At 40.6% G+C, this 11,919-nt stretch overlaps 1 protein-coding gene across 5 annotated transcripts in view; it reads left to right on the top strand.

Moving 5' to 3' along the window:
- Positions 1-2,021: 2,021 nt before the first annotated feature.
- Positions 2,022-11,919, top strand: part of MTA3 (metastasis associated 1 family member 3) — a 132,818-nt gene continuing 122,920 nt past the window's right edge. For 3 of the 5 annotated variants that reach the window (XM_051783138.1, XM_051783140.1, XM_051783137.1), the window contains exons 1-3: positions 2,627-2,768; positions 4,795-4,862; positions 6,691-6,784. In XM_051783138.1, the coding sequence (XP_051639098.1) occupies positions 2,741-2,768; positions 4,795-4,862; positions 6,691-6,784 (190 nt within the window). In that variant the 5' untranslated portion in view covers positions 2,627-2,740. Of the gene's footprint in view, positions 2,186-2,626; positions 2,769-3,471; positions 3,664-4,794; positions 4,863-6,690; positions 6,785-11,919 lie in introns of those variants that run through there. The other 2 variants (XM_051783141.1, XM_051783139.1) reach the window with 2 other exon arrangements.

Raw genomic sequence — 11,919 nt, 5'->3', positions numbered from 1 at the left:
TACGAAAATTGCATAGCTCCAGTCAGCTTAATGGGTGTTTAATAGATATGATTTAGATGCATCTGATGATACTAAAGTGAAAAAGCCAATAAAGAGTATGCAGCCTGGATAAGTCAATAGACACTGTGTTCAGAATGCCATGAAAGGTTTTCAGGCATCTCTGCTCTCAGTGCTTCATCTCCGTCTCCTTCAGGATTGCTGATCTAGCTTACCATGGAGGCAGTTGGTCGCCCTGGACCTCAGAATTGGTCCGTGTTTTAAAACGATCCTTTTTACACTCCATTCTTTTCTTCTTGGCTATTCTTTGAAGGATTATGAGGAGGAATGATGGGCTGCTCAGGATGGTCCAACAAAGTTGTGGAATGAAGTTCTCAGGTAACTTGCGTCTCTAACAGAAATAATCTATTTTGCAGCTTTAATTAAGTTGCTACAGAAATGTGGTTTCTTTCGAACAACACGAGTAATCTTAGTCTATAGCTAAATACAGTTCATTTACCACGTTAAGACAAAGCTGTTACCTGAATCTTTTGTTCTGAACAGTCCTGTGGTTAAAACAAGAGTTTTCCATTGTATTTAATCTAGAAAAATGAAGATGTTTACATAACTTTAATTTTTCCCATTCTGTACACGAGGGAGCTCTGAAAATAAACTGTATCCAGCCTTTTGTATTTGTTACACCAAAGTAAAATGTACTGCCAGTCCTGTTACTCTGTATCCACTAGCCAGCTGTGCCCACTACCAAAGCAGTGACTTTGAACTATGGAAATACAGCAGGACGTCAGGTTGTGCTATTGGTGACTATACAACCCGTGTCACTGTGAACAAGAAGTGATTCAGTACTAAGGCATATAAACACCATTCTTTATTTAGCTGTGATGCATGCTTTAGTCAGGCAACTGTAAATAAAGGTGGTTTTCATGCTATTTTCTTACTGTTTGTCTTACTATTATTAGGCTGTCCACCTGAAAGGGCAGGATGGGAACATCAGCTTTCCTAGGCTGCTCTCCCATGTTCTGTCTTTTCAGGAGCTGCCTTCCTTTTCCATAGGCCATGCCTTCAGCTGGTGGAAGCAACAGTCTATCTAAATCCCCTCCTTACTGGATGAGGATACATTGTAAACTTCAAAGTGTGGGAATTTCCCTAATGTCGAAGTGCAGACTTAAAATGAGGAAAAAGAGCTTGGAGGCATTTTGTTTAATTGATAATGACTGTGACAAACGTACTATTTAATTTAACTGTTCTCTTGCCTTGAAAATTTAACCAGTTTCATTTACCCAAGCAGTAAACTAGAAGAGTTAAATAACATCCCAGGTCTTTGCGAAGGTCGTGTTGTACCTCTGGAAATAACCAGCCGAACAGAGTTGGTACTTCCCAAGGAGTTTTTGTGGACTTTATTTTCAGCTCAGATGTTGTCATCAGGAGACAAAACAGAGGAATATTCCCCTTTTCTCCTTTCAATGCTTGAATGTGTTGCCGTTTATTAAAGAAGACTAAATCACTGTATCACATGCCTGCTTTATGTGTTTCAGGAATTTGGTACTCAGTTGCCTCTTTGACATAAAGTAGTCACTTGGGAAATTAAAACTGTCCTAAAAGACGAAATCTTAACTTGATAGTCCCAGATTTGCTTAAAGGGTGAAGGAAAGAAAGGATATGATCATTTGAAACACCAGGGAAGATCATCCTTCTTCCAATCAATGTGTTTCCTTGCAGCTCAGGATGAAGTGAAATGTTAACTTGCTAATGCTCAAGCTACACACATAAATATCCAGGACATGAAACAAAATAAATCATCCCCTTCCTTGCAGGAAGATGATAACAAGCGTTTCTCTCCCAAGGAAGCATTCCACAGCAGGATCAATTTGCTTGTAAAGTGCATGGATTGTTTGTGATGGTGTGAACTTTGTATAAACACAGGGAAATGGCTCCGTGTTACATCAATATTGATGTTTTTGAAGTATCCCTCTCATCGGATGATTTGTAAGCATCTCCTTCAACGCCTCCTGACTCCGAGGAGAGCTGCTAGATTTATCTTTATTCTGTCGTAAAGGCTTTCTGCTGCCTGTTGCGAGCAAGCTGCCTTCTCCGACCGGCGGAGAGCTCAGAGAGGGCTGGGGCCGCCAGAGCCGCCCGCGGGACCCGCTCCAGGGGCGAACAAAGAGGCCGCCAAACGCATCACCAACAGGTGCTGCGCAAGAAACAAACTTTCTTCGGGATATTACCGAGAGTTGCCTGTGGATAAAGGTCCCTCGGCGGCTCCGGGGGAGAGGCAACCACCACCAAACTCCCCCCGCCCCCCCGAAAAACAACTCAGAGAGGAGAGGGACAAAGCGGCGGGAGCCGGTGGGACGTGGCGGGCTTTGGGCACGGCGGGCAGCCCGGGCTCGGCGGGGAGCGGGGCAGGGGGGCCGCGCACCCGCACCTCCCCCGGCGCCGCCCGGCCCGGCCCGGCCCGGCCCCACCCCACCTGCGGCCCGGCCCTGCCCGGACCCGCCCCGGGGCCGGTGCGCGGGGGGGCGGCGGGGGCGGCCGTTTAACCCCTTCCCCGCCGGCGGCTCCAGAAGCGGCGGCCGCGGCCCCGTGGGGCGCTGTGTCCTGCGCCGGGCGCGGAGGGGTGGCGGCGCAGGGAGGGGGCGAGCGCGGCGCGGGGGGGCGGCGGCGGGAGCCGCTCCCTCCTTGCCCAGCCCGGCCCGGCAGAGGCGGCGGGAGGAGGAGGAGGAGGGCGGCGCAGAGCGCAGACATGGCGGCCAACATGTACCGAGTGGGAGGTATGTGGGGACACGGCGGCGCCCGGCCCGAGCCCCCCGCGCCGCTGCCGGGCGCAGAGCGGCGCCCCGGCCCCTCGGGTGCCGCGGCCCCCAGCGGGACGGCCGGGCCCGGCTTAGGGCGGCGGGAGGCGGCAGCCGGTCCCGGCAAAGGGGCCGCCGGGCCCTCCGCGGGGCGGGGGGGAGGACGCAGGTTCCTCCCCCGCCGGCCCCGTGTGCCGGGTGGGAGCCCGGCCCCCGCCGCCGAAGAGAAGGGCAGCGCCGCCCTCCGCGGGGATGGGGGGAGCGGCGCCTCCGGCTCACAGCCCCCGCACCGCGGGCCGGGCACGGCCGCCCTTCGCGCCTCGCCTCCTTCCCCGGCGGGCAGCGGAGGGGCCGCCCGCCGGGGCCGTGTGTCCCCGGCCCTGTCCCGGCGCGGCCTGGCGGGCCCGGGCGGTGCGGGACTGCGGGCGGCGCCCACGCCGGGGGACGCTTCCCTCCGCGGCGCTCCCCGGCCCCCGCGCCCTCCCTCCGGCCGCAGAGTTTCTCCGCGCCTTCCTTGGTGTGCCGGGGATAAATAATTAATCCGGCTGTGTAGCCGGGAGATTTCTGTCAGCTTCCCTGCCCGCCAACGTGACCCCTGAGAAGTGCGCTGATACGTGACTGCTTGGCACAGGGCGAAGGCCGGGGGGGTTGGGGGTGGGCATTTAGGCGGTGAACAACAGGGCGAACATTTGTCTCCCCACCCCCAGCCTATCGAAATTGACACGGATAAGTTTCCAACGTGGCAATGTGCCGAGCGCTGTGGCTCAGGTGCACCGCTCAAGTTAGGTGTGCAATGTTGGGTACCCAGAAATGGCTTTATCTTCTTGGTCTCTCGACAGCCAGAACTGAGGCTGAAGATGCGTGGAAATGAGGGGTGATAGTAGTTTAAATCTCTTTCTGCTGATGTTTTGAGATGTGCTGATATGTCCATAAATCTTCCATCTGCCTACTCCCTCATTAGGGCATTTAGATTGTAGTCTCATCAACCTTTACTCATGAAAGTAATCTTTCTCTGAGCAGGTAACAGAATTTGCCTCTAAGGTCATCAATTCTCATTTTTTTCGTTGTAATCTTAATAAGTAATTGTGAACAACATCCAGAGATCATATTCTTTCATTAGAGGTACAGGAGCTACCTGAAGCTCTGTTGCATTGTAATGCAGTGTTGAAGCATTGCAGAAGAGTTTTTTACATTGTTATAGTTCCTCCTCTAATTTTTAAAAGTAAAGTCTGCGAGGTGCATGGTGCACGAAGTCCAATATCAAATTTAAAGTGTGGTTGGCATTTGATGGATACTTTTTCAATTGAGAAAAACAAGTTTTCAGAAAATTTTCAGAGGAAATGTGCTGCATGTTAATTCTTTGCATGTTACATGGGAACCGCTTTCAGGATACGAGTAGACTTCCATACGCTCTATGCAAATATTTTTGTATGAATGATGCTGGAAGAGATTTTGTCCTGGAAGATCCTTACTAATCTCCTGGTTATTGCTGCTTAATATAGTTTGCGTCTTACTTACAGATATGACAACAAAAGCAATGGTCGTAAAACGTACATTACTCATTTGGACAACTGTACTGCCAGAGCATCTGATAATAAATGTGAGGTGGCAATTGTACAGAAATATCTATCTCAGTAATGTAGAAACTCACTAAAGCGCTCAATTCTTAAATCTTCCCTAATTGATTACGAAAAACTGCCGCTTCTGTGTCAAGATTTATGAAGTGTGTGGATTACTGAATTACAATGTAAGCTTCAACACTAGGCGTTTAACTTTTTTCCCCGCATGATTGTTAAAGCCTGTGTAGTGCAGTTATAACCAGAATTTAGGAACAAATTATGTTAAATCTCAGCATAGAAATACTTCACTTTCTTAACATTCTTGAAGACATCTCAGCCCTTTGAGGGCTTCTAGATTTAGAATAAAAGTTTTGCACTAATAATGATATACTTTTGCATATTGTTTTTTGGTATTTCAGCAACTTTGACTTTTTTTTTTATTGCAGATTATGTTTATTTTGAAAATTCTTCCAGCAATCCATATCTCATTAGAAGAATTGAAGAACTTAACAAGGTACACAAATATCTAAAATTCTTTCTTAAGCTTTGACAACAATCAGTGCACTTGTCAAAAACTGAAAATTATTTCCATCCCATAAGATTTTTATTGTAGGATTTTCTGGTTTGTTTGTGTGTTTTGTTTGTTTGTGTTGTTGGTGTTTGTTTTTTTTTCTTCTTTGAGATTTGCTATGTGTGTTGTGTATGTTTCAGCTACTGAAATCTTGCTGTGTGATATCCTGTCATGCTGCCCTGTTATCTAAGGAAACACCCAGCTGATCCTTCCTGGTGAACAGGATTACTCTGCTATAAAAATTTTCAAATGAATTCTCTGGATGATGATGACACTGTGAATCCATCTGGAATGACAGTGATCATGTCATATGTCTGCTTTTAGATATACGTGTAAAAGAGCTGGAAGGTATCAGTGAGACTTTGCAGTGATCAAATAACAGAATATGTGACTTCTGTGGCTGTTTATTGCTCTGTGCATTGGCAGCTGTGAATGAAGGATGGGCTTTTGAATAGAGATATAGACTGTATTCTTTGTCTTCATCCTGGGTGTATTTTCCTGAAAAATGGAGGCTTTCTACGCTGTCATCCTGGGGGAAAGCATGATTATTTTTCTTCTCTGTTATACTACTAAGAACAGTGTGGGATTTTTATTTTATTTTTTTTTGTTAGCATGGCATATTTTTACTGTTCCCTCCAAACTTACTGATGCATTACATCAAAAGTTACTAATCAAAATGCCCTTCCTGATGTAAATAATGATAAATATATCCTTTTTTTCTCCTGGTGGTTAGAAAGTAAATTAAAAAAATTGGTGATCTGCAAATGGTTTTCTTATTATTAATGGAACATAAAACTATTCCATAGCAGATATCAACCACATTACCTGTTAGTGCTGTCCAACACGACATCCACTGAACTTGTGCATGGCAAATCACTCTGGATTTTTATTGGAGAAGAATATTTTTTTATTTACAGTAATTGAAGTGATCCCAATCATGTTCTGAATGTAATGTTTATTATCCTTAAACTGCACATAATTTAATCTTGCTCGTGCAGGGTAGAGCAGAGTCATGTATTGATTTCCCCCCCCAACCCCAAGACAGTTTGGTGGATGTAGTCCAGCTGTCTTAAATGTGAATGTTTTGCTTTCATGTGTTAAAGGTATTGAGCAAACATGATATTATGCAAATATATAATTAAATGGTTTGGTTACTGTTCTACCAGGGATAAGAGGCTTGGGGGTTTTTTTGTTTGGCTGGTTTTTTTGTAAGAAACTCAATTAAAACATTATACTTTTCAGTTTTAAATAAATAACTGAAGGTAATAAACTAATTTTATGCTTTTCATAATGAGAAAGAGGGTACAGTTCTTCAAATATTAGTAAATTCTTTGCATTATCCGGGTAAAGGGCTGTAGTGACTTTTTCAAATAAGCCATGTTATATTCAATATGATTTTGAAAAAGAATGCCAGAGTACTTTGAAATTTACATTTCTGTCTAAAGCTTTCTTGCAAAGAACTGTTCACAAGCTTCTAATATTTCTTAAGGATTCTTATATTAGCATGATACTGGCATTACACCTCTGAACAGCTGAATAATATATAAATTCTGAGGACTAAATAATTATAGTTAATCCTGTAGTCTGATCTGAAAGTGGTACTGGCTTCTGTCAGGAAGTTTTTAGTTATTGGCGTAATTCTGTTGATTTCAGCCTGACTAATCATGTGAGAACTACTGATATGAGGGAAAATCCCAAGCAGAGAGCATTTAATTTGTATTACTCAGCTGAGGAGGGGTACATTCTGACTTGATTTATCTTTCTTTTGTAGACTGCCAATGGAAATGTGGAAGCAAAAGTGGTGTGCTTTTACAGGCGAAGAGATATTTCTAACAGCCTTATAATGCTTGCAGATAAGCATGCTAGTAAGTAGATTGTGTAGGGCAATTTTTCTTTCTATCACAGCCTGTTTGATTTCTACAGCTGCTTAAAAGTGCATTTCTTTGGCATGTGAAATATATATTTATATTAGGCATTAATTAATATCCAGTTAGGTGCTTAACATTATCTGATACTGGCCCTGCTCCTAGCAATTGCTTCTGGGAATTAAGTTAAGCTGTATTAGTGTGACTGAAACTGTTCATTTGAGGAAAAAAAAAAGAATATATAAAAAGAATATATTTTTTCAGCTGGAAGATACAGCTGTATTTCTTTTTTTTCGTGTCAAAAGTAGTGCTTAGTTGTAAGTCAGTTTAAGCTTAAGAGCATTTGTGAGGATTTGATTTGGCTTTTTTGAGTTAGACATAAACATGTATTGCATAATGCAAAGAATGAAATATATCGCTGAAGATTGTAAAATAGCTATTATGTGCTTTTGTGCTAAATGTATATATTATTCAGAAAAGCAGTATTAAGCGTCATATAATTGGGTTGGTTTTTTTCAGGAAAGCAAGTGCTAATAGGTGAAGAAAGCCCCATTTTTGTCATGAACCTAACTTTTTTTAGTAGCTGCCATTTGGTTTACAAGTGAAATACAATATTGTTCTATAATTTTATAGTGAAAATGTAATTCTGAAGACAAAAGCAGAACATAAAATCTGAGATGTTTGAGAAAAGTTTTGTGGAATTTATTTGTAAAATACTGCAACCATTTTTGTAAGTAACTGAAGTGTGAAGTATGTCAACATCCAGAAGATTTCTTCCCATATACTGTTAAATAACATTTTGCTTATAAATGATACTTGAGTTTTCAAAATTAATCGGTGAATAAGTTACGTAGGGATTATAAATCTCTAATTCTCTTGAAAGACGTTACCTAATGCCAACTTCTATGTGCAGATATATGATGGAGTAATTAGGCACTTTAAACAAATTGTGAGGTATTTTTTAATGTCAGCTTCTGATAATCTTGCTCATACAGGCACGGTTAGTAAAGAGAAATAGTCAACTTTTGGCTTTTGTTTTATTCTTTCATTGATCCTAGAGAAGTGGAGGTGATTTGAGTATGTAGTACTAGCTTGGGTTTTAAAGAAAGAAAATACATCTTACTTATGTTCTAATGGAATGATTTAATGTTTTTCTAATAGAGTTGGCCACACTTTATAGTTGTTGGTGACCTATTTTATGGTCATCACCTCCTGCAGTCATTACAGTCTTTTGAGTTTTTCCATCTGAATTGTATAGAAATACAGAACTTTTGGTGAGCTTCAGTAAACTTTCCAGCTCATTTTTTTGTTTTTCTTTTCTAATGAAGAGGGCAAGAAAGGATTAAAAAGATAACAATTTTACAGGAAATGCACTTTTTTTTTTTTTAGTTTAATTTTTAAAACATGAATCTTGTACATTTCTTTTTCTTTTGTCAGCTTATTGTTTAGAAAAGGGTGTGTTAGTCCTGTGGGCATCATTCGATCTGGAAAAGTGAATAAGATTTTTCTATTTCCTTTGTGAGTTTGCCATTTTGTCAGCAATTTGATATAAAGGGCTTGTTGACGGTCTGTTGCTCTTCTACTATAGCATACTAGGGGTTTGTTGGTGTCACTAGAAGTACCATGGAATCTTCTATCGTGTGTTCTCTGTTGAGATTCTCTTGCTGTTTTCTAGCAAGAAAATAGAAACGTAGTTTCCAGCTGGTTCAACAAGTATCCTTAGAATGCCTCTGTCTCACAGGTTATAAATCATCTAACCCGATGTTCTTATGAATTAAGTTTCTCTGTGGATGTTTTCTCTGGACACAATGTTTTTTTTCCTGACCAATCTATGGAATCTGTTCTGCTAAGTAATCTTCCCAGATACTTGTTACAATTACAGGGGCAGCACATAGTTTATATCTTTGTACAGCTCATACAGCAGATGTAGTTAAATGTCAGATCAATTTAAATGCTTTGATTCCGGAATACCACAGTGTTCTGTTTAAAAATATGATGTATGTAAACAAAATATTTGTATATTTATGAATTGAATGTTTTGGAAATGTTCTGTGTAGCTAAACATGTTGATGCTACAACACTTCTACCTGGTTTGGTATAAAATAAATGCTAAAAGATACGAGTTTCTTAAGGAATGGAAATGCTAGTTCAGTCGCTGATTTCTCCTGTGTACCTGTCTAGAGAAGTCTTTTAAGTATAAGATCTGCTTGATCTTTTCTAATGATATTTTATATTGTTAGCAATTCTTTTTTTTCTTTATGATTGAGAAAACTGTCCTGAGTTACTCACTTCTCAAGACTTTGTCAGGTGGGGATTGAGTTTTTTTTGTCCCATTTAATGAAAGAAGAAAATAACTTTGTAAGAAAATATTTTGAATTTTAAGAAGAAATTTTCAATAACTTGAAAAAGCTTCAAAGCTATTTGAAAGAATGTTTGGGAAAAATGGAATGAAGTTGATCTCTGACTCTATCACTGATAGAGTCAGTATATTCTTTCTGTGGTTTAGAGGGGGGGAAATTGAGTTTTCCTTAGACCATCCTAAGATATCAGGTACCAGAGGAGTTTCTTTGATTTTTAAAGAATGTCACTAATCTCTGAGAAAACTGTATTGCCTTCCTTTTTTCTCTGGTGTTTCTGGTGGAACTTAATTAAGGAAATTTTTATTTGTCTACTGGCATCATCTATGACATCAGTCTAGATCTAGGAATAGTTCTAGAAGCTGACTGTAGCCACTGAAGTCCAGGGGTTTGGAATGTTTAAGGGTCACTTGAGGACTTTATATTTTCCCCCCTTTGATTTCTGTTACTATAAAATAAAATTTATGTTAAGACCAACTTGAAAGACAAACCAAAATACTCAGCTTCTTGATCCTGTGCAGCCTCCTGAACTGAGGAGATTTCTCTTGCAGTGTTAACACTCTCCAGCTCTTAGGTTGTAGTTATGACCATAGGGTCACTGTGGGGGAGCTGTTCCTTTCTTGGAATGAAAGAATTGACCAGAAGAGTAAGGCTTACTTCATAGGGAAAAGAAGGATGAGAGAAGAACAGAAGATGGCAGGCAGAGCTATTGCAACAGATACTGAAGTACATGAGTGAATGAACTTGGAGAGGTGGGACAGAAACACTCAGCTCATTAAAATGGATGAAGCAAACATAAAGGGGTGGCATAGACATGTTTCCTAACCAAATGGTGTGATTGAGAAATTGCCAACTGTAGCTGAATCTATAAAATGCAGATGTTTCTTTAGATAAAGTGGAATTAATGTAGGTATTTTAGGGCAAGGTTTTAATAACTGTGGAGGGGAGACTGTATTAGCTGTGTACCAGCACTGGTTTTGGGTTACAGTGAAGGGCTTAAGTTCTGTATTTCCTTCTTTTATAATAGATTTATCATAGATTGTAGAATATCCTAAGTTGGATGGGACACACAAGGTAATCGAGTCCAACTCCTGGCCCTGCACAGGACCACCCCAAGAATCACACCATATGTGAGGTTTATGCACTATTACTTTCTTGAAACTGAGTATGAATGACCCAAGTGCATGATACCGTTTTTTACAGTTTTTTTACATTGTAAGTTCTTTATCTGGCTGTGTACTATCGTGTAGTACTATGTTTGAAGTCATTGTCTTGTTGCAGCTCCTCAGCCAGTTTTTGCCTAGTCAACCACCTGGTGAGGGTATAAAAAAAATTACTGGTTTTGGAGACCTTTGTCTCTTCATTTATTAAGAGTTTGCTTTGACTTAGGTGTGCTGAGCTGCTGACCAAATGCCAAGAATATTTTTGGGCCTGTGATAAAGCCTATGCAGAATGTATTTTTTTCTCATTAACAAAGTTGATGTTCTTTATGAATGACATAGGACACAGTTAAAAAAGAAAATCTGAGACTTGCTGGTTCCAGTGACTGAAAGATCAAAGGTAAAATGAGATTTTTCTAGATTACAGAAGCTGAAGAAAAAAATCTTCTTTCTTCAATCTCAGTTACTCTTTGTAGAGGTCACTTATTGGCTTTACTTCTTGTAGTTACACTTTTTTAGGGCTTCTCTTATTCTTTTACTCTTGATCAATCATGTTTCATGTCATACTGCTTTGCAAAATGGTGTTTCTGCTACAGAATTTTTGTACCCAGTAGATATCCAAGAGGAAAGGAAAAATTATGCTAGTGATTCCTGGTTATAGAATCATTAGGGTTGGAAAAGACCTCCAAGATCATCAAGTCCAGCCTCTGACTAAACACTACCAAGCCCTCTAAACCATATTGTGAAGTATTGAACAGTTGGAGTCTGTACTCAGTTCTGACCTTGGTATGACGTTAACATGTTGTGAGCAGACACAAATCAAGTATTCACTTTGTACTTTAGTTTACTGATCTGTAAAGTAATGCTCTTATTATAATTTCTTACTAAAGTTGGTGGAAAATATTTAATATACCAATATATTTTTATAGCTCCTGTTAAAAGATCTCAAAATGCCTTACAAATACTGGGAGTTGATTTTTCTATATAATATCAAGAATATTCCAGCATTCCTGAAAATGGCTTGATTTTGCAGAGCAGTTTAGCTGCTGTTGAGCTCTGCATTGTCATGTAAAGATGCTCTGTATTTGAGGGGAGGAATATTTTGCATATTGTCTGTTACTTGCCAACACTCCAGATACATCCAAGAGAATGAAGCTGTTAATTTTCCATCTGATTTTTGAGAAGCATTTTATTTCAGTAGAGCAACAGACTAGCAGGTAGCATAGAGGATAGCAAGAAAATAGCTTAACTTGAGCAGTAGGGTTTAGCAGGTTACTCACTAATGTTCCCAAAGATACACAAAACTGAAATGTAAATTCCTTTTGTGTGTCATCAGGGTTTTTAATAATATATGGTTGCTGTTGCATGGTGGTATTCTTAATGCTCAATTCCAAAAAAAAAGATGAGTTTTTCTTACCCTCTTCACCAATCAAAGAAATAAAACTTAGAAAGTTGTATGAAAAAAAATATGTGTGTGGAGATCTTGGGGTTCAGTAAAGAACTCCGGAATAATATGTTTAAAGCACTTTGTGTTGTTTGGTATTCTGTTTTTTTGTCACATATTTGAGTCAGTGTAATTCAAAACATTTATAAACTAATATTACTGGACTATTTTCAT

The sequence above is a fragment of the Manacus candei genome, unplaced genomic scaffold, assembly GCF_025592945.1.
Source record: "Manacus candei isolate 608988 ecotype Guabito, Panama unplaced genomic scaffold, ASM2559294v1 h1tg000017l, whole genome shotgun sequence".
NCBI lineage: Eukaryota > Metazoa > Chordata > Aves > Passeriformes > Pipridae > Manacus > Manacus candei.
Note: the sequence above shows the minus strand (reverse complement) of the source record. Positions and strands in the feature narration are given on the sequence as shown.